Below are 23,912 nucleotides of genomic sequence, written 5' to 3'. Positions count from 1 at the left end.
ACTGAGGGAAGTTTACATTGCATCTAGGCAACGCACGTCACACGTGATATGAACAGTGGCCGGAGAGGGGGAAAAAGCGGATCAGTAATGATCTCTGCACTGGCCAGTTAATCAAATCAACACACACGATTTTCTTATTATAAGTTGTTTACAATATACAATAACCAATTTTAAATCACATTGTCTGTTCACAAAGGAAGGCGGATAAATTCCATAACTTTTCCAGGGTGCTCGTGTTTCCAGGAGTATTCCAGTCCTGGAAAATGACATAAGTCACATTCCATAACTTTTCCAGGTTTTCCATGACCGTACGAACCCTGTGCTACACTTCCGCAAACGTGTTGTGAAGATCAGACTTTGATAGATCCCTGTTCTTTAAATAAAACAGGGTGTCCACTCGCACCTCATCATCCCATTGATTGAAAACACCGGACACTAATTTCACCTTCAAATTAACTGCTAATCCTAGAGGTCCACATACTTTTGCCACTCACAGATATGTAATATTGGATCATTTTCCTCAATAAATAAATGACCAATTATAATATTTTTGTCTCCTTTGTTTAACTGGGTTCTCTTATCTACTTTTAGGACTTGTGTGAAAATCTGATGTTTTAGGTCATACTTATGCAGAAATATAGAAAATTCTAAAGGGTTCACAAACTTTCAAGCACCACTGTATAAATTACAGATTAGTGATTGGAACACATGAGGTGCTTTTAGACTGAAGGAACTTTTTCAAACAACTGCTGGAAGAAGTTTGCCCTTTTTTTGTCTCCCCACACTGCAGGAACTGAGGATGATTGCAGTTTGTGAAACGCTGTTTTAGCTCAGCTCCTACTTCAGGATAGGTTTTTCCTCTTCCAGCACAAGAGGAACCATAAATGATGTCAGCATATACTGACTGGTCCAAATGTAACTGCATTTTGGTTGAGCACGAGCCAATGCAACAGCAGCAACTGCCATTTTTAAAAATCCTTCTAAAACCTTCAGGTTTAAAAAAAAAAAAAAAAATCCAGGCTTTACTGAGCTGGAGGATAGACTGACGGAGGAAATGCACTATGATTGACATGTTCAAGTGAAATGCATAGAAATCTTAAACTAAATGTTTGTCCATGTTTTTTTTTTAACTATTATATTAAGCAAACCCATTATAAAATAATCCACACCCAGTGTTAGATTAATCTATTATAAGCAAATCGCCAACTATTTTTCGCCACAAATTTGCCATTTATAATGTCAACCAAAGAGCCTACTATCAGCACAACACTTCCTGGTCCCCTCCATTCTACAGTGAAGTGGAATGATCTGTTTCTATAGAAATGTGACAAACACGACAAACCAAAATGGACAGGTTTAAATTCTAATGGGTAGTTCTTCAGCAGCGGAATTACATTTCACGGCAAAATGTGGTAACTTTTTTTTAGTTGCAGTACTCAAGATAATGGTATTAAATAAAACTTTCACACTGTATGGGGTATCTTTTGACCCTAAAAAAAGCATAGCCAATGCTATCTTTTATGAGGAAAGAAAAGGCAGTATGACGCAATTACATCAGAAAAACTGAACTTTCATTTTTTAAAATTCAAACCAAGATTTCTCTCAAGTGACATTGCTGTAACTGGGGTGGTGATTTTTAAATATGGTTCTCAGTACATTTTGTACTTGGATTCCATACTTTAGCAATGTCACCGAGCTGACAAGTTAAGGCAAGCTTAATAATTTCATAATTTTGGGCTCTCTGCTGAAGAATTGCCCTAATGTTGTGGGTTTGCTTTTCACAGCAACACAAGAACACTGGTGGACAAGACACACATTCATATAAAAACAAATAAATTGGCGACATCACTATTGCAACCATCAGCCAGCATACGTCCCTTCAGCGTTCATACTAACGGTGTGAATGGCTCTCACCAAGTCCCTCAAACCATTTGGTCCAAAAGCTCCAACTGTTGCCATACCAAAGGCTCCGGTTTGCAAATCTTTAATGCAAACAGATTGACTGGTTTGTTGATGGGTTATTTGGTCATGCTTCCTACAACAATGCTTCATTAAAAGTATTTCCAAATAGAACCATTTTGTTTAAGTGAAGAACTCCTAATTATCCAACCAACCCTTCAAGAATTTTTTTTTCCCCTAAGCATCTAAGATGTTGATGCTAATAAGAGAAAATAACAGGAATGGGGGATATCTTTGAAAGAAATAAACTTACCACACAGATCAAATAGATTCCTAAGAAGACTTGGCCAGTGGACTGTAGTGAGCGCGTGCGTGGTTTCTGCCTGTACACTTCTCCTGCTCCACTGGCCAGCACTAGAAAAGCTCCAATCACAGCCATGGCCCTCGAGTACATCCTCACCTGAGAAACATAGAAACAGCTCAAAGATACCCATGAGGAAAGAGGATCAAATGACCACCTTTAACCAGTTTAAAATACATTTGACTATTTGATGCCCCTCCTGTATTATATGCTTCCAACTTCATATGTACCTTTAACCAGTCCCCATAATAAACATGTCCACTGATGTAGGATGCATACGTGCTGAAAGCCAACTGGACTGCGGCGCCGAGAGCAAACCATCTCCTCTTCACCCCAAACGACATGAAACTGGCACACAACACTGCTGCTGCCATGTCGATGTACAAGTACGGCACCTGGATATCTGGCTTCCTGAAATACATTTACACCACAGCACTGCTGAATTCTTCATGCTAATGCCAGGAGGTGTTGATTTATTTTCTATAACAGCAGCTCTGACATTAGTGCCATCTGTAATTCAAATCACAGCTTTAAATTAATATGCTCCGATACATTATTGTAGGGATTTATATGGTGGACACTCCATATTAACTGTTTCAGGGCTTTCCCCAGAAAAAGATATCAGAACGGTGCTACTGATGCAGAGCCTAGATAGATAGATAGAATCTTAAGATGGTAGGCCTAGAGATGCAGATTAACTCTGTCCATCATTCAGTATTAGTCAATCATATTATAATAAATTACTGGCAGATATTCAGTTTCAAGATCGTCTACTGCCAGTACTAGCCAGCTGCTTCACCTGGGACACTATTTCTTTTGCATATCAGAACCACACTCCACAGTAATTGTCACTGAACATAGTGTGCAATGGGAGACTGTACCCTGCATCATCATATGCTAATACTGTAGTGTTATTTTTATCGCCCATGTGCACCTGAACTGACAGCAGCAGTAAACACGTGTCATTTTGCCACCTATTCACGAATGGATCTTGGCTACTGAATATGGCCCTAATATGAAGAGTGTCTAGTGTACGTACTTAATGCTCAGCGATTTTGGGCAGCTTCATAGCATGCCTCTTCCTTTTCCAATTCTAGGATGCCAGGAACAGAATCAAGGTCAAATCATGCAACAGCACCTAGAACGTGGTTTTATGTATGGGTGTGAACGGCAGTCAGTGCACACAGCGAAACCCTTTATTTTCACTTCTGGGTTCAGTACCAGGATAGTCTAGACCTATATATTACAAAAACTTCCTATTTTTTATATAGTTATTACTCATTTTCAGAAGGGAATAGGAGAGATTTAGGTGTGGAAAGTACCCTGCATTGTTCAATTTCCATCCATCTATTATCCGTAACCACTTATCCTGTGCAGGGTCACGGGCATGCTGGAGCCTATCCCAGCTGACTCTGGGCGAGAGGCAGAGTACACCCTGGACAAGTCGCCAGATCATCGCAGGGCTGATGCAAAGAGACAAGCCACCATTCACATATAATGAATAATGGAGAACTACCTCCGAATTCTTCAGCATAAACCATCAGAAACTTGAACACGACTTGGGAGTTACAACAGGACAATGAACCCAAACATGCATCAGAGCTGGTTGTGGAGGATAAAGCAGGCTAACATTAAGCTGAAAACAAGTCCTGACTTCAACCCTATTGAAAATATATGGACTGTGCTTATAAGTCCAAGGAAAAAAAAATTTAATTGAACTCCACCAATTATACTATGAAGAGTCATGAAATATCCAACCAGAATTCTGCCAGAAGCTTGTTCATGGTAAACAAAAATATGTTTGGTCAAGGTGAATCTTGCAAAGAGATATTTTACCAAAATATATTAAGTGTGCTGTATGTATATTTTTGACCCTGTGTTGATTTCAGAAACCCCAAAGAAAATTAAAACTTGTGCACCAAATTTGTGTTTTTTTAAAGACGTATGCTGTACATTCTGCCACAGGAAAAAAAAAAAAAAAAACAGTTCAAAGAAATTAGTAAAAGCCCAAATATTGCCATAACAGTCATGTCACTGTATGTAAACTTCTGACCAAACTGTAATTTTCTTTCCTTTGACTTTATAATCATGCAAGCTGAAAGTTGTCTTTAAAAAAAAAAAAAAAAGGCAGGTTATTTTCATAACCAATTAACTACAAAAAGAGCTAATTAAAGTGGTTTAAACTCTATTCAGATGTGGAAGCAGATCCTGGAAGTGTCGTGGCCATTTCTTTGGCTGAAGACTAATCCGCTCTTTACAGTCTCTATAGGTGCATTAGATAGGGTGCGAAATACAGGCGACTTCACCCTACGTAGCGCGCCATATTATTTATCAGGAAGCCATCTGAGACTGAGCCAACGAATATAGATATACAACTGGAGAAAATATTTGAGGACTATTGTAAAACGCTTTTCAATGAAACTTGACTATACCGTATTGACTCATGCTAACAGGCTAGCGTTAGCTATTCATACCGTTAACTATCTCTGGGATTACTGGAGCTGACCCAAGCGGACATTTTTTTTACCTTTTCACATCAGCCCGCTCAGCAAAAAGCATGAGCATACTGAAACAGTTCCAGAAACCAAACCGGGTCAGAATAAACGCTCCGAACTGCGCGATAAGCCTCAGTACCTGCCTTCTACTCGGAGGCGCCATAATTTTTCTTCCGGTTTTATGGCGGTTGGCAACTAGCTTCAATGGTGCATTACCGCCACCAGCTGGACTGGGGTGTGATACTTGAGTTTAATTTTAAAAAAAAACAACCCTAAATTATTTTAATTAAGACCTGTGTTCCTTAAGAAACTAAATACATATTTGAAGCAGATTTCACCTGTACTTCTTTGCAGAATGTCCTCCAAGTTTAACACTAATTGTTTCCCTTGCAACTGTAAAATTAATCTTTGTCTTTCTTCCTGGTATTTAGGACATTGCAAAATAACATGATCTGTAGACTCTGGGCTGCCACAGAAATCACATTTTCCATCTGCATGCTTTTTTAACATCACCAAAGAACTATTTAATCTTGTGTCCCCAAACCTCATTCTTGAAAAAGCATCCTCCTCTTCCTTACTTCTGTTGGTGTTTCTGCTCTTTCCCACTTTGTTCTGAATATTATAAAACTGTCTCCCAGTCTGGCCATTGTCCCATAATGTTTGACATTTTCCCTTAACTATGTTTTTAATCTCATCTCATTATCTCTAGCCGCTTTATCCTTCTACAGGGTCGCAGGCAAGCTGGAGCCTATCCCAGCTGACTATGGGCGAAAGGCGGGGTACACCCTGGACAAGTCGCCAGGTCATCACAGGGCTGACACAGACACAGACAACCATTCACACTCACATTCACACCTACGGTCAATTTAGAGTCACCAGTTAACCTAACCTGCATGTCTTTGGACTGTGGGGGAAACCGGAGCAAACCCACGCGGACACGGGGAGAACATGCAAACTCAGCACAGAAAGGCCCTCGCCAGCCATGGGGCTCGAACCCGGACCTTCTTGCTGTGAGGTGACAGCACTAACCACTACACCACCGTGCCGCCCCTATGTTTTTAATCATACTTTTAATTTCTGCCTTGCTGTAAGCGACTTCAATATCTATGCTGGGATTTCCAGCTGCTTGTTTAGCGCACTTATCTGCCATCTCATTCCCTACAACTCCTATATGAGCTGGTACCCATACAAGAGTTATCCTAACTCCTGTCTTTAACAGATTATTTGCAACTTGTAATATTTCATACACAATGTCCTGCCTTGATTTTGACTGGGATGTTCCAATGCTAATCAAAGCTGAGCTGGAGTCTGAAGCAATTACTGCCTTCCTTGGCCTGTTAACTTCCACCCATTGCAGGGCTAGCCACACAGCAACCAACTCCGCTGTATAAACTGCTAGATCATCATTGATTCTTTTTCCTACTTTGACTTTTAACTTTGGGATAACAAAAGCAACCCCAACTCTTTTACCAGCCATTTTAGAGGCATCTGTATATAGAATTATATCCTCTCTATACATCTCCATAAGATAGCTCTGAACCCTTAATTTGTCCATATTACTCTCTTGCATCTCCTCTAATAACCCCAGGTCAATGGATATCTCTTTAAAGACCCATGGTGGGACAGCTGGGATAGGCACAGTAGGACTTATCTTTAATTCACTAAACCCTGTCTCATTAACTTTATCATTAATCACCCAACCAAAACTTCTGACTTGGGCATTTCCACGCTCTTGACATTGCCTCAGGACTGGTTGACACTCATGATTTTCATTATGACCCTTTAAATTTGCCCAATACACAATGGTTAACTGTTCTCTTCTAAGATGAAGAGGCATTTCTCCCATCTCCACCTGGATAGCTGACACTGGAGTAGTTTTAACAGCGCCACAGCATAACCTTAATGCTTGATTTTGGATCACATCCAACTTATTCCGCAGTGTTTTGGCTGCAGACCCATATATTATACTTCCATAGTCAAGCACAGACCTAATCAAACCTGTATAAATTGTTCTTAAAGCATGTCTGCTTGCTCCCCACTCCACTCCGCATAGACATCTCATTACATTTATTACTTTCTTGCATTTATCAATCATTTTTTGTATATGCACTGCCCACGTTAATCTTTGGTCAAACCATAAGCCCAGTTATTTAAAGGAGTCAACCCTTTCCAATTCATTAGCAGAGAGATTCACTTTTATATCCTTAACCATTTTCTTTCTTGAGAAAACCATTATTTTAGTTTTGTCAATAGAGATCCTAAAACCCCATCTATTGGACCATTTATTCACTACATCAACTGCTTACTGTATCTTACTCACCACAAACTCAATATTTCTCCTTCTTTTCCATAAAGCACCATCATCTGCAAACAATGCTACATCCACAAAATTCTCTACTTCCTTAAAAATGTCATTTATCATAATGAAGAACAATAAAGGACTGATAATGCTCCCTTGTGGGATACCATTTTCTACCTGATACCGCTCACTTGTCACTCCGTTAATCCTCACCTTTATTGTTCTATCTGATAAGAATTCCTTAACCCATGTAAAAACTCTTCCCTTGACTCCCATATGATTTAACTTAATCAAAAGGCCCTCCTTCCACATCATGTCATACACCTTCTCAATATCAAAAAAGACAGCCACAACTGATTCCTTATTCACATGTGCTCTTCTTATGGTATACTCTAAATATACTAAAGGATCCATGGTGCCTCTGCCTCTTCTAAAACCACTCTGATAATTTTCTATCAGTCCTTTAGCCTCAACTGTATATATTAGCCTGTTATTTATTATTCTTTCCATTGTTTTCCCCATCTGAGATGTTAGTGCTATTGGTCTGTAGTTGCTAGGGATCTTTGGGTCTTTCCCAGGCTTTTTAATAGGGATAATTATAGATTCTTTCCATACTTTTGGTATTATTCCTTCTGTCCAGACCCTATTATAAAGGCCCAATAGAACGTCCTTTCCTTTATCAGTTAGGTTCTCTAACATAGAATAACAAATCCCATCTACCCCTGGAGAAGACTTACCTAACTTTCTTAGTGCATTATTAAGTTATTGTGAGTAGTTCATTCAACTCCTCACCTATCACCTCTTCACAGTCCTGCTGATAATTTATAACTGTTTCTGCCCTTGCTCTCTTTTCCTGATGGCTAAGATTTTCAGTGCTGTGTACCTTACTAAATGTCTTTGCCATTATCTCTGCTTTGTCAATACTACTAATGGCTATATTTTGACCGTCAATCAACACAGGATAACCATATTCTTTCCCACTTCCTTTCATTTTCTTTATGCCCCAGACTCTCTCCACTGGAGTAGTTCTTCCTATAGAATCACAAAACTTTCTCCAGTAACCATTCTTAGGCCAAGTTTACATTAGACCGTATCTGTCTCGTTTTCTTCGCGGATGCACTGTCCGTTTACATTAAACCGCCTGGAAACGCCGGGAAACGGGAATCCGCCAGCGTCCACGTATTCAATCCAGATCGTGTCAGCTCCGGTGCTGTGTAAACATTGAGATACGCGGATACGCTGTGCTGAGCTCTAGCTGGCGTCGTCATTGGACAATGTCACTGTGACATCCACCTTCCTGATTCGCTGGCGTTGGTCATGTGACGCGACTGCTGAAAAACGGCGCGGACTTCCGCCTTGTATCACCTTTCATTAAAGAGTATAAAAGTATGAAAATACTGCAAATACTGATGCAAATACTGCCCATTGTGTAGTTATGATTGTCTTTAGGCTTGCCATCCTTCCACTTGCAAGTGGTAAGTGATATGCGCTGGGATCACACACACAGTGGCTCAGTCCCGAATCACAGCTTGTGCACTTCACTCGCGCGCTGTGTGAGCTGCGCAGGGCCGGAGTGCGCACCCTCCAGAGGGCACTCGCTGTTCAGGGCAGAGTGATTTGGAGCGCAGGATGCCTGCGGAGCCGAGCGTATCCGTGTATTGGTGTTGCTGTGTGCACTCAAATCGTGTATTGGTGTTGCTGTGTGCACACTAATCGTTTTAAAAACGTTAATCTGATGATCCGCTGATACGGTCTAATGTAAACATGGGCTTAGCCTCCCTGATGGTTTTCCTTACAACTGGACTTCTTAAATTCAATTAAATTTTGGAAATTGTGCATTCTTTTCAAGACTCTAAATGCTTTGTTCCTATCTTTTATTGCTTTTTTGCATTCATTAGACCACCATGAAACTATCTTACTTAACTGCTTAGGTTTGGACTTAGGAATGGCTAAAATTGCTGGACTAATTATGCCGGCACTAATATCTTTACATAAGCTTTCAATATCTTTATTTATATCTATTACTGACAGCATTTCATCACTTACCTCTCTAAATTTGTCCCAGTCCGCTTTCTCTAAATTCCATCTCTCATTTTTAACTTCGTATTCAAATTAAACTTCCATACCCACTTGAATTTTAATAGGGAAGTGATCACTACCTATAGTATTATCATTCAATACCTCCCACTCACACTTATTTGCTAATGATATTGTAACTAATGTGAAGTCTATTGCTGAGTCTGTGCCCCTAACGACATCCAATCTAGTACCTGACCCATTATTCAAACAAACTAATTCTTCCTCATCCATAAATTCTAAAATCACATCCCCATTAACATCATTCTTATCCCTCCACAATGTACTATGTGCATTAAAGTCACCACACCATACCACTCTCCCCTTTGTATCTTTCCAAATTTCTGCCAATTGACTTAATTCTATTTGCCTACATGGGTTATAGTAATTTATTATTTCTATATTGCCTTCATTTGACCAGACCTCTATTATAGTGTATTCTAGCTCTTTCCCTCTTGTAATTTCCCTATATTGAATACCTTTTTGTCTGAATGTTATAACTCCTCCACCTTTTCCAGATTCTCTATTCCTCCTTATTAAAGTATATCCTTTAATAATAAAATCCAGTTTGGGGATCAACCAAGTTTCCTGTATGCATATAACATTAGGTTTTATACTTAAATTATCTATATATTTTTTAAATTCCTGCCCGTTCGCTATTAAGCTCCTCGCATTCCATTGCAATATAAACAAGACCATTATCCTGAGCCAACCCATACTTGAGATTGTTGATGTACCTCTTCATTTAAAGTATCCCTGACTGATTCCCACAGCAGTTCTTTTACATCCAAGAATTTCTCAGCAGATTTGACTATAATTTTAATTTTCTCTGTTCGGCTTGTAGTCTGTGCTGAACAATTGATAACCTCAGCCATGAACAATATAAAATTACTTTTAGACACAGTGTTTCCTCTTTAATTTTGCCACACTTTACACATGGCCTCCCCTCTTTCACAACTGGGGCTGGACCTGCTACTACCCTTTTAACAGTTTTTGTTGCTTCTGCATATGATAACCCTTGAGTTACTTTGAGCCGCTGTACCTCTTGCATTCTCTTGCTCACTTCACATCCTCTGTAGGCAGAGCTGTGTTCCCCCCCACAATTACTACATTTTAACTTTGCGTCCTTGTCGCACTGCCCATATTCATGCTCTCCACTGCACTTACTACACCTTTGTTTCTCCTTACATACTGCAGCTACAGGTATATGCCCAAACTTTTGGCACTTAAAGCATCTTAGTGGTGGTGGGATATACCGGTTACACCTTTATTTCATAACTCATGTATCCTGTGAATACCCTCTCAGGAAGTTTTCCTTCAAATGTTAGCACAATTGAAAGGCTATCAGTTATAATTCCACCTCATCTTGTTTTCAGCCGCCTTGCTTCCTTTACCTTGGCATTAGTTATATTTTCTTTGACTGATTTCCACTGATTCCCTTAACGGGATCCCTGAGATTACACCCCTTACAGGGTTGTCAAACACCACCGAACACTTTACTTTGTTACCATTTATTTTATTATCTTTGATTGCATTTCTTTGCTGCTCTTCATCCTTACATGTAATCAGTAGACAACCATTTCTTAATTTTTTGGCACTTCTTACCTCACCAAACTCCCTATGCAGTGCTTTGGTTAGTTTTATTGGACTCCACTCGTCAAATGTAGATCCCTCATTAATCAATCTTACAAACACTTTATACTCCACTCTACTCCTTTCCACAACATTAGGTATACACCTTTCCTCCTCATTACTGTTATTTGTTTTCTCCTTTTTTTCCGCTTTTTACCCTTAGTTATCATCCATGACTCCCGCTTTCGTCCATTTCCTTACACTCACTTCCTGAAACATCACTTCCCTTTGCAAACTTCTGACCATTCCCAGTCCAGTTGTCACCAACCGCCTTTACGACACTTCCTCCACTCATCTCAGCCATCCCACCGAGCTCCTCGCGGGCGCTCTCGCCAGCAAATCAACCCATAGACATATAAACATAGACGCCGCATTGAACTGGTGGCCCCATTGCTGGGATACGTCAGAGTGTCCGCCATATTTGATGTGGCAAATCTTCCCCATAAACCAATGCAAGTAAATGGACTGAACTTCATAAAGCCCCTTTCTACAATAATATTTAACTCGATGCCTTTTATTCACCCATTAAGACACACACGTATATGTTTGGGAAACAAATAGGCATCAAAACACATAACTTTTAATGTGATGGTTATAAATAGTGTGCGAAATACCCTGTACACTGCAAACTAGCGACAGATACGCGATAGATAGCTCAGGTAAGCTAATCAGTCAGCATACCGTAGCAAGCTACCAAAACCTGAGGCCACAATAACCAACCTACAAGACTGAATATGATAAATGATGGAAATAGTGGAAAAACTGGAAATAGTGAATGAAAATAAAAATGTACTGTTTTATTTATTGAGCCACCACACAGACCTACTCTTGTTGAATAAAGTGAGCTGAATGACCGCCAGACTGAGTTCGGCCAGGTTCTAACGTCATACCAAAACAAAATACATCACTGATTCCTTCACATTCAGAAAGGTTAAAAACATTCATCATACGTTCAAAAATGTTCATCATAGTGTGGCACTGTATTATCTAATTCTCACTGCTTATAACTATACACCTACCCGGTGGAGATGAGCGGGAAACTGAAGACTGAAGGAACAGCTCCCTCTCTGATCCTGACTGTCTGACCTCTTCTGTCAAAATCCTCCATTCTGAAGTGTTCACTGCAGAGCATGGATGACGGAGTAGCAGAAAACCCTTCCTGTCGCACAGCTGTCTCCCACTGCTTTTTCATGTCTTTATTTTTGGGAAACCTACATAGTATGTGAAAAGTTAGCTAAGCAGCTAACAACAATCAGCGTAATTACGAAGGAAATACTTCGTTGTTTGGAGACAGGTTTCACCGAGCGGCTATTATGCGCGAGACTTCATATTGGCCACAAAGTCAGGAAAATCTGTTCATAAAATTACATTATAATGACCAAATACAATTAAAAGCATTTTTCTAGTCTCACCTGTGAAAGGTAATCCCATGTGATCTCATTTGGACGGTAAACCTGTTGGTACAGTTAAACGCAGCACATGAATAAAGCACTTTGCCACATCCAATATGGCGGCGAGGATGACGTATGATTCTACGCAGAAGGCGGCGTCTATGTTTATAATGTCTATGAATCCATAGATTTACATAGAAGACTAGATGCCTCGTCCCCGTTGCCCGTCAACGAAGTCGAACGTCCGCACATGGCGGCCATCTTACCTCAGACAGCTGGCTTACCCATTACATTGTGTTGGTAGCGATATGTACTTTTCAGATGACCGTAACTTCCTCAAATTTCAATCAATATTCAAACGGTTTGATTTGTTATATAAAAAACCAAACAAACGGAAGTATGTATTTATGATATTAATGATGAATAATCATTTTATGTTTTAAAAAAATACGCATAGCTTGGCGGAAATATTTCAGTATACTACAGACTGTAAGACAGGATGCATGCTGAAATTCCTATGCTGTGAGAAGCCTAACACTGCATACTTATGGATAACTGTGGCCTTAGGACAAATAACCATACAATTTATTTCCAATTTTTAGTGAAAATATTTTTACATGTGATAGGGCCGTAGGGGAAGCTAAAGTTAAATAAACAGCTTACTCACTTCTGAAACTTCAGAAATACTTCATCCACCTCAAAAACCTAATGCACTCACATCATAGCATAATAACAAATGTAAACTCACATCATAGCATAATAACAAATGCACTGCCCGAGTAAGTAACAGTATAAAACAGTGACAGCGACTCACGGTAGTTTGTGACAAAAAAAGCATTTAATTAAATCACATGTGGTTATACTTCCAAGGATAAAAAGATATCTTTACATTTACAAAAAGAACATTCAAAGCTGATTATCATGTCAAAGTCAATATATGTTAGCACAGAAGATTGAAATTTCATTTGACTAGGCTCCAATGTGCAGTTAAAATAAAACTAAACATACTGATATAAACATCTACAATTAAAACACACACATCATCTTGTCAAAGTCAGTACTTTGATTTCCTGTAAATCATAATGTGAGTGCTGTGCTGTGCTTGCGTAAGTCTTCATACCCCTTGTCTGTGGTAAGATGGCCGCCCTGTGCGGACGTTCTGGAATAGATAGTTTTCACATGACGTCACAGAGTCGGGGATTCCCTGGTGGCGGCCATCTTGGAGGGCTAGCTTACCGTACGGGTCACTGAGCACACATTGTAGTGCGCGAGTTACATTCATTTATATATTATTTACATTTATAGTTACATTACTACTATTTAAAGCTAGCAATGGTGCACACCTGCTGTATTCACGGCTGTCGTAATAGGTCAGATGATGACGTCAAGCGGAGCTTTTATGGAATTCCCACTGTAGGGAGCACGAAGGCAGCAAACAAGCTCAGCATACAAAGGAGAAATCTATGGCTTGCGAGAATCAACCGCAAGGATTATCAGCCTTCCAAACACAGCAAAATCTGCTCCGATCATTTTATAAGTGGTAAGTTGTTTAAATAAACAATCAATTGTGTTTAAGTTTGTTTTTGGAAACCAAAACATCATGTGAACAATGTCTGGAGAATGCCTAACTGGAACCGCTGGAACCGTTTACATTGCAATGTACACTTAATACCGCTCGTTTGTCACATTTCTATTTGAAACTTGTCGCTTCACTCACGCAAGGGTCATTTTTGAAAAATATTTTAGGTCTATTCTGTATGATTTCATTTGTGTTTGGGATGCAAACAGCGCGCCTTTTGGCGGATGCCGCCTGAATCGCGCAGATCCGGGTTTTTTTTTTAGGGGGGGCGTTGGAGTGTCTGATTATAAAAATGGGTGTCCGGTGATGGACAGGGTAAAGGACTGTATAAGGGGGACACTGGATCGGGTATACAGCAAGCTACACAGGCTGTCCGGTTAGAACAGGAATTAATGGATGTCCACTCACGAGAAACCGTGTAAACCGTGGTTTTACTAGAAAACAGAATAAAATACAAATACAACAAGACATGAGCAATAATATACACACAAGCAATAATGTAAATAATGACAATGATATAAATACAAATACACATCGCATTAAATATATATTAACGCAAATGAACAATAACTATATACAATGTAATACAAATGTAAAACACACAAATGAATACTATATAAGTAAAACAATGTAAAGCCCAATGAATGCTATTTACACCCCATAATAAATAACACAACACACTAGATACTGACTATATACACGATATGTACACAATATGTACAATGTGTACAACGTACACGGAGGATGAGGATAGCTGCCTACAGCAGCTATCATTACCAAGGTGCGTGGTGCAACTGCTTACAGCGAGTCACACCCGCATGAAGACACAGAGTGTGTCGGCTGAATGAAGGGGAGCGTGGCTCCTTTAAGCGCTGCCCCGCGCTGTATTGCGCATAGAAGGTTAGAATATGTGGCGCGATTATGAACTGTACATACCACCACTACACTCCCAACACGGCAATGGCTAATAATGAAATGTGCTCCCGTAACAAACCGTGGTCGAGAAAACAAGCGCTATCATTACATGGCTACTGAACAGAACAGAACAAACACGTAAGAAAATAGACAGACACAGGATGAGAGAAAAGGAGAAGAAATACTCGCTAGCCTTACCGCCACATGTAACAGTTACAGATAACGAGTACACACATAACACAGTAGCTACGCAACAATAAACAACTTACATTCAAGGACGCACGGAATGCTCACACGGCACAAATGATGGACGTTGGATCCTGACACGTCCGCGATAGAAAGACAGAAAGCAAGAAAGAAATGAAACCGAGAAAGAAAGAGAGAAACGGATCCAAATATTCACTGATGAGAAGCAGGTGTTGCATGGAGTCCCCGTCTGATGTGTGCTGTGTTTTCCTCGATGTTTGTGCGCATCTTATATAGTCCACGCAGCACAGTGTGATGGACAGTGGCGCCAGGGTGTCTGAAGTTGGCGTGTGATGGACAGTGGCGCCAGGGTGTCTGAAGTTGGCATGTTGTAACATGCCCTGACAACTAACGAGTTGGGAGCCACTATGTCTGACAAGGGTGCCTGTTCACTACTTCTAAAGGTCAAAATAATTAAGACCTGGCACCGCAATTCTGAACAGCCGCCCCCAACTTTGTGGAACAAAGTTGTGTCCATGATGTCAGGCAGAGGTGTCCTGAGGGAGTGAAGGGAGTCTCACCAGGCGTGAGACTGGGCGTGTGTAGGTCCGGTCCTTGACCTGCACCTGTGCAGTACGTACCCTGCCATCTGCTCCAGGGATGACAGCAGTGACCTTGCCCACAGGCCACAGGGCACGTGGGAGTTGAGGGTCGACAATCATCATGATGCTGTCAACGATGAGGTCCTCCCGGTCTCGTTGCCACTTGGAGCGGGTTTGAAGAGAGGGCAGGTAGTTCCTGATGAACTTAGCCCAGAATTGGTCCACAAGGGCCTGGCACTGTCTCCACCTGCGCCTGCTCAGGATGTCGGAGTCGGTGTAGACCACTTGTGGTATGGAGGGGTCGTGCCGCCCCATCAGCAGCATGTTTGGAGTGATGGGATCTGGATCTGCGATGTCTGACGAGGTGTAACCCAAGGGCTTGGAGTTGATGATGCTTTCCACCTCGATCAGCACTGTCCTCAACACCTCCTCAGTGACTGTCTGTGCATCGAGTGTAGTGTGTAGGGCAGCTTTGATGGAACGGATCTCCCGTTCCCAGGAACCACCGAAGTGCGGAGCATGTGGAGGATTGAACTTGAAGTCAATCTGTTGACTGGCTAAGTGGGACTGTAGCTCTGGGCTGAGGGCTTTGAACGTCTCCTGCAGTTCAGACTGACCCCCTCTGAAATTGGTGCCTTGGTCGGAGAGCAGCTCATGTGGCTTCCCTCGGCGTGCGATGAAGCGCCGCAGGGCCATCAAGAAAGCATCAGTGTCCATGCTGGTGAGGAGGTCTAGATGCACTGCATGGGTTGTCAGGCACTTGAAAACGATGCCCCACCGTTTCTCAGTGCGTCGGCCAATCTTGATGAGGTACGGCCCGAAACAATCCATTCCAGTGGAATAGAAGGCTGGCTTGTGCAAGCGCAGACTTGATGGTGGCAAGTCAGCCATTCTGGGGATCACTGGTGTGCCTCGCCACTTCTGACACTCTGGACAGCTGTGCTGATGTTTCTTGACAGCCGCTCTCCCACGCACGATCCAGTACCGCCGGCGCAGCTCAGCAAACACTCGCTCTGGTCCTGGGTGCGCCAGGTGGCTGTCGAAGTCTCGGATGATGAGCTGTGTGATGGGGTGCTGAGGGTCAAGCAGGATGGGGTGTAGAGTCTCCTCCTCAACCGTGTCACACCTGCGCAGACGACCTCCGACCCGGATCAGCTGTGTCTCAGCGTCGTACTCCGGGGACGATGTGAGGATCCTGCTGTCAGTGGAGACTGGCTTCCCCGCTGAGAGCAGGGTGAGGTCTTCGGGGAAGGAGTCACTCTGTGCCTTCCTGAGGAGTGCCATCTCCGCTTGCCTGTAGTCCTCAGCTGTGATGGCGGGTGTGGCCGCCCCGTGACGCGCTCTGACTGTGGCCTCCAGCAGCTCTGGATATTGACTGAAGTTCCCTGCATCAGGCAACGCAGGGTCAGAGGTCACGGTGATGTGGCCGCAGAACTGGGACTTCTGCAGCTTGGTGGCATCCTGCAGCAGCTCCACTGATGGTGACGGTGCACTGATGAACAGGCACGCTGGGGTGGAAGACCGACGCTTGACAGCCTTGGCGGGGCCTTGAAGTGTCCACCCAAGGCGTGTCTTCAGGGCAATGGGTCCACCTAGTGGGCCTATGTGCACAGGCTCGATGGGGATGAGAAGGTCTGGGTAGTCAGACCCAATGAGGAGCAGCGGACGGGCCTGAGTAACGGAGTGAAGAGGCAGCCCTCTGAGGTGGCGGTAGGTCCTTTGGAGGGCCTCAACTGGGTGTGAATGAGGGGACAGTCCCAGTTCGGGTGATGTGAAAGCCCGCTGTATCTTGTACCGCTGCTGCGGTTGACTGAGGGATGACACAGAGAAGGACACTGACCTCCCCGGCACCGTTCTGATGTCATGACGGATGGTGCGGAGGGCCAGGTTCTCACTCTGTCCTTTGAGGCCAAGCTGCTGCGCTGCTTGGGGGAGGAGCATGGTGCGCTCTGACCCGTCATCGAGGATGGCGTAGGTCTCCATCTTCTTGCCCCCGTGATGAAGGAGGACCTTCACCATCTTCAGCAGCACACAACTACCTCTCCGTGCTGGGTCGAGGTAGTAGGTGGATGGCTGGCTGGGTGAAGACAGTGTCGCAGTCTCCGGCCTGCTTTGTGCATTCACCTCATGCAGTACCTCGAGGTGCAGGCGATTGCACTTCGGGCACCGTGCCTTGAGGTAGCACTGAGCTGCTTGATGGTCGCGTCCACACCTCCAGCACTTCTTCCCGGTCTTGATCCACTGGAGCCTTGGTTCCAGTGACATACTCTTGAACGCAGTGCACTGGTTGAAGTAGTGCTCCGTGCTGTTGCAGAAGGGGCAGTACTTCTTTGGAGGCTCCACCTTGGCGGGTGTGCGTGGAGCTGACTTTGATGGCTGCTGAGTTGACTTGGTTGGGGGGTCTACCAGCAGGACCGTGGTGGAGCGTGTGGCTGCCGGCTGCTTGCCTCTGGTGCTCCGCTGCCACTCTGCCTGGTTCGCTGTTGCCTTTGGCGGGTCGTTGGTCTCGTCCAGCTGCACACCAACCTCGTACTGTAACCATGCGGCGAAGTCCAGGAGTGTGGGGACAGGCACACGGTCTGGGTCGATGTACCGCCTGAAGGCAGTACGCAGCTCGTGAGGCAGCTTGGGCAGCAACCGAGACACATGCGAACCACACCATAGCTCAAGCTGTTCCTGGGTCCCCATCTTATCCAGCATCCCCACCAAGGACTGCACCTTCAGGGCGAAGTTCCTGAAGCCTCTCTGGTCACCGCTCCTGACAGGGGGCTCAGCCAAGACCTGGTTGATCTGCCTGAGTGCCAGTTTGCGGGGCTGCCCAAAGAGCTTCGTGAGGGCTGCCATCGTATCACTGTAGGGGTAGCTACTGTGGCAGTAAGCATCCGCTACCAGGACAGCATCCTCTAGCTTCAGGTGGTCCAGCAGGATCTGATATTTGAAGCGCTCTGTCGCGTCGGGTGGTAGGACGTTGTCGAGCGCCAGCTGCATCCTGTTGAACTGCCGTGGGTCGTCCTCGGTGAACGCTGGGATTCTCATCTTGGGCCCATGGTAGGTCAGCTCCTGAGGGGGAAGAGATGTCAGTCGCTGTGGGACAGGTGACAGCCTGTGATGATCTGGTGCCACTGCCCTCTGACCGGCCGACACCGGTGATGACGTCCGCTGTCTTTGAGCAGATGAAGGGCGCCGTGGGCTGAATGGCGCTGAGTACTGTGGGGTGGCAGGAGAGGGTGAGGATGACGTGAATGAGTGACCCCGTGGCAGATGCATGCTCCTCAGGTGCTCTGTCAGCTCTGCCGTCTGTGGTGTTGGCAGATGGGGAGCTCCTCCGTGTGGCGGTGTGGACGTCACTGCCTCAGCTCCTGCGATGTGTGGCCGAGGTAGAGGTGATGACTGCTCTGCCACCGGGGCGCGGCGATGTCCACTGGTTGAGTCAGCAGGGCTGTATGTTCTGTCATGCTGCAGTGGTGATGATAGGACTGCTGGGTGGGTTCCAGGCGTGACGGCTGGAACCTGGATGTCCCTCGCTGGTGTGCGTGGAGGTGATGCATAGTGTTGTTGTTGCAACAGGTACTGCACATCCCGCTGCAGCTGCCGATTGTCCTCCCGTATCTGCTGAAGGGCGAGGAGGATAGCTGCTGACGTGTCCAGGGGAGTCTGCCCAGCAGGGGGAGTGTGTGATGGCTCCCGGGGCCTGCTGTCTCCCACGTGGGAAGAATCATCCTGGGTGTGTACGCCGTCCTGTGGCAGCCGTCGCTGAGTCTGGGTCACCACGTAGTCATCCAGGTGCCTGGGGTGGTGGTGCTCACGGCGAGGACGGGCACTGCCATCATGAGTGGACATCCTGACTGTGTAGAACGCTGTATCCGGCTCGAAGGACCATATAAAAATGGGTGTCCGGTGATGGACAGGGTAAAGGACTGTATAAGGGGGACACTGGATCGGGTATACAGCAAGCTACACAGGCTGTCCGGTTAGAACAGGAATTAATGGATGTCCACTCACGAGAAACCGTGTAAACCGTGGTTTTACTAGAAAACAGAATAAAATACAAATACAACAAGACATGAGCAATAATATACACACAAGCAATAATGTAAATAATGACAATGATATAAATACAAATACACATCGCATTAAATATATATTAACGCAAATGAACAATAACTATATACAATGTAATACAAATGTAAAACACACAAATGAATACTATATAAGTAAAACAATGTAAAGCCCAATGAATGCTATTTACACCCCATAATAAATAACACAACACACTAGATACTGACTATATACACGATATGTACACAATATGTACAATGTGTACAACGTACACGGAGGATGAGGATAGCTGCCTACAGCAGCTATCATTACCAAGGTGCGTGGTGCAACTGCTTACAGCGAGTCACACCCGCATGAAGACACAGAGTGTGTCGGCTGAATGAAGGGGAGCGTGGCTCCTTTAAGCGCTGCCCCGCGCTGTATTGCGCATAGAAGGTTAGAATATGTGGCGCGATTATGAACTGTACATACCACCACTACACTCCCAACACGGCAATGGCTAATAATGAAATGTGCTCCCGTAACAAACCGTGGTCGAGAAAACAAGCGCTATCATTACATGGCTACTGAACAGAACAGAACAAACACGTAAGAAAATAGACAGACACAGGATGAGAGAAAAGGAGAAGAAATACTCGCTAGCCTTACCGCCACATGTAACAGTTACAGATAACGAGTACACACATAACACAGTAGCTACGCAACAATAAACAACTTACATTCAAGGACGCACGGAATGCTCACACGGCACAAATGATGGACGTTGGATCCTGACACGTCCGCGATAGAAAGACAGAAAGCAAGAAAGAAATGAAACCGAGAAAGAAAGAGAGAAACGGATCCAAATATTCACTGATGAGAAGCAGGTGTTGCATGGAGTCCCCGTCTGATGTGTGCTGTGTTTTCCTCGATGTTTGTGCGCATCTTATATAGTCCACGCAGCACAGTGTGATGGACAGTGGCGCCAGGGTGTCTGAAGTTGGCGTGTGATGGACAGTGGCGCCAGGGTGTCTGAAGTTGGCATGTTGTAACATGCCCTGACAACTAACGAGTTGGGAGCCACTATGTCTGACAAGGGTGCCTGTTCACTACTTCTAAAGGTCAAAATAATTAAGACCTGGCACCGCAATTCTGAACACTGATTATAATTTCAAAGTAAATTCTGTATTAAAATTACTAAATAAGCAAATCTGTTACAGTCCATGAAACAGGAAGTATAAGGATAAGAAAAAAAACCAGTTTAAATCGGGAAGCTGCGCTCATTTGTGCAGCCTGAGCGGTGTGCAGAACTGCACAAATGTGCGCAGCTTCCCGATTTAAATTGTTTTTTTTTCTCATCCTTATACTTCCTGTTTCATGGACTGTAACGGATTTGCTTATTTAGTAATTTTAATACAGAATTTACTTTGAAATTACAATCAGACACTCCAACGCCCCCCCCCAAAAAAACCCAACCCGGATCTGTGCGATTCAGGCGGCATCCGCCAAAAGGCGCGCTGTGAATATATAAAGTTGTATATATCAGACAGCCTTTAAAGTTTGATGAAGTCAGTTTCAGGCTTTGGAGCAGGCTTTGGCAGTTTCAGGCTTTGGCAGCCCTGCATAGTCACTTGAAAATGCATCTTTGTCCACTTCGTAGGGGTCAATTCCCCCAATCAAGGCCAGTTTGGCTGCATACCGTTGTCATGAGATGTCGTCTAATGTATCTATATACTTCTGTTTGCTTGATTTTGCTGACATTGATCTTTATTTTAGAAAACTGATTATATAACTTCATAAATTCGTCCGAGATAACGTAGCCAGTAGTAGCAATGGTTTGTTTTGTTTGCCCTCCAAGATGGCAGCTGGGGGGCATTTCCCAGAATGCCGTGACGTCAGTGAAAACTATCTATATGCGGTGAGGAATCAAGTCTTCTATGTAAATCTATGTATGAATCAACCTACCAGCACCCTCCAAGGACAAACAGTTTCCGGCTCTCACTCCAATCCTCCTCCTTCTTCTTCTGTCGATTTATTGGCGGTTAACAATCGATGTGTATTACCGCCATCTACCGGGCTGAGGTGTGATCTCAAGGGATATTAATCGTTGCAAATGCCTGCATGAGAATAACTCAAAACTGAGCCTGTAGTTAGACCTTGAGCAGGTCACGTCCTGATAGAATGTTCAAAAAGATATCAATATTATGTCTCGAGCAATGTGTCATCATAACAGTACAATACACAGTGAGACACAAGGTCACAGAAGAATTCTAGCTTTCTTTAAAGGTCCCATGGCATGAAATTTTCACTTTCTTAGGTTTTTTAACGTTAAAATGAGTTCCTCTGACCTTCTTAAGTCACCCCAGTGGCTAGAAATTTCATAATGATTCCCACCCACTGTATGGATTGCCCCGCCCAGTTGTAGTGAGGAGACCATAGAGGACACAACAACATGGCATCACCTAAGCGAGCGAAACATGGAAATTGCGCTGTACATGGATGTGACAACACAGAAAAGAGTCTGTTTTTACTGCCGACGGGAGAGCCCCTGAAGACGCAGTGACTTAATTTTATTTACTTCAATAATACGCCGTCGAGTCTACCTAAGACGGTGTATGTTTGTCGGAAGCATTTTCCTGAGGAATGTTTCCACAACTTGGGACAGTACAGGGCAGGTTTTGCACATCAACTGTCACTGAAGCCTGGGTCCGTACCAAGCATCCCTGCCGCATCAGCAACAAACACTGAACAAGTAAGTGTATAACTGGTCGTTTTGCTGTGTTTTAAAATCGGTGCGTTAGCCTAGCAATGGCTACATTAGCTGTGCAGCTAACCACTTCCTGCAGTTAGCCAGGTAATCTGCGCTACAAAACTAAAGAGCATGCAGCATGCTCTGTTAAACTGAGTTTAGTCTGGAAATTGACTGTAACTTATGAGCTTATGTTTGACTATTGCTCCGCAATGCATGTCTTCTGTTGGATAAGCAATATGTTGTTGTAGTTGCTGCTTCTATCCTCTTTGGTTATGGAGTGCGTGTTCAAGCCTAGGTTATTATACGTTCATAAACTACCACTCCGAACACTCTCACTCTCTGTTCTCTGTGTCACGTTGAGTTTACGAAAGGAGTCCGAGGGAGAACGGGGTTTTGTCTTAGCAGCGTGGCTACAGGTGCTGATAGCAGCGAGTATGTGTGTGCGCAGCTTGGTCAAGCCCCTCCCCCTCCCCCCATGGCCCGCCCCCACCCTCTACCCTTCCCCGCCTCCTGCTTCTCATTAGCAAAATGACGCACTGGGAAAAGCGCTGAAATGGGGCTTTCTCCCAGGAGGCTATATTTACGTGCCGAGGGTTCATTTCGAAAAAGGCTGTGGATATAACATCCGGAAGCCTCCATGGGCCCGTTTAAAGCATCAACAAACCACCATGCCATGGGACCTTTAACAATATTAAGAGATATATGCTTGAGTTAATCCTTGCTCTTCTTGACGTGTATTGGTGCTCAGAGGGCGGGCATGCCCTATCAGCCCTCGTCCCACCTCACCGGAGCTTAGAGAAACTCTGGCCAAATTGTCTAGAGTTTGTGTAGAATGCTAAACCACATAACCAAACAAAAATCTTCCCGTAAACCAATTATGAGGATAACCAAACAAAATCTTCCCGTAAACCAATTACGAGGATAACCAAACAAAATCTTCCCGTAAACCAATTACGAGGATAACCAAACAAAATCTTCCCGTAAACCAATTACGAGGATAACCAAATAAAAATCTTCCCGTAAACCAATTACGAGGATAACCAAACAAAATCTTCCCGTAAACCAATTACGAGGATAACCAAACAAAATCTTCCCGTAAACCAATTACGAGGATCACTCCAATCCTTCCGCTTCGTCTTCTTCTTATTGGTGTTTTATGGCGGTTGGCAAACAACGTTTTGATGCATTACCGCTACCAATTGGTATGGCGCGTGGCTCGGGCTATCTAACTATATCTTGTCTTTAAAAAAAAAAATTGAATTCTCCCCATCAATTTCATTCTTCTGAGATACTGAAACAAAAATAAATAGCATTTCTCTCCTGAGCTTCTTTGTAAAAGATCCCGCAAATCCAAATTTAAGTTTTACCAAGTTTTTCAAGGTTCAGTCTCAGTTCCCTTCTCATCGTTTCATATTTTGGACAGTAAATCATAACATTTTCTGTAGTTTCTTCTTGACCACAAAATTCACAACTTCCTGTATTCTGTTTCCTTATTGTAAATAAATTGCTATTTAATCTTGTATGACTAAAACGCAGCCAAGATATGACCATTTCTTCTCTCTGTGTTTTCCTTGTGTTTCGCATCAGACATACTTTTCTTTGAATTCCATAAAACCGTCTTCCTGTTCTCTCTTTTTCCCACTATTTTTGCCACCTTTCTTTCAACTTTTCTTAATTAGGGCCCGAG

The 23,912-nt window shown here is 43.6% G+C and overlaps 1 protein-coding gene across 1 annotated transcript in view; it reads right to left on the bottom strand.

Annotated features, from left to right (window-relative positions):
* The window catches only part of tmem101 (transmembrane protein 101), a 28,517-nt gene extending 5,156 nt beyond the window's left edge, over positions 1 to 23,361 (bottom strand). Inside the window, exons 1-4 of the mRNA XM_060939451.1 lie at positions 23,356 to 23,361; positions 4,788 to 4,931; positions 2,491 to 2,671; positions 2,213 to 2,359 (exon numbers count right to left, since the gene is read on the bottom strand). Of these exons, the coding sequence (XP_060795434.1) occupies positions 2,213 to 2,359; positions 2,491 to 2,671; positions 4,788 to 4,918 (459 nt within the window). The 5' untranslated portion in view covers positions 4,919 to 4,931; positions 23,356 to 23,361. The remainder of the gene's footprint in view (positions 1 to 2,212; positions 2,360 to 2,490; positions 2,672 to 4,787; positions 4,932 to 23,355) is intronic.
* Positions 23,362 to 23,912: the final 551 nt, after the last annotated feature.

The sequence above is a fragment of the Neoarius graeffei genome, chromosome 14, assembly GCF_027579695.1.
Source record: "Neoarius graeffei isolate fNeoGra1 chromosome 14, fNeoGra1.pri, whole genome shotgun sequence".
Lineage (NCBI taxonomy): Eukaryota > Metazoa > Chordata > Actinopteri > Siluriformes > Ariidae > Neoarius > Neoarius graeffei.
The sequence above is the reverse complement of the archived record's forward strand: the minus strand, read 5'-3'. Positions and strand labels throughout refer to the sequence as shown.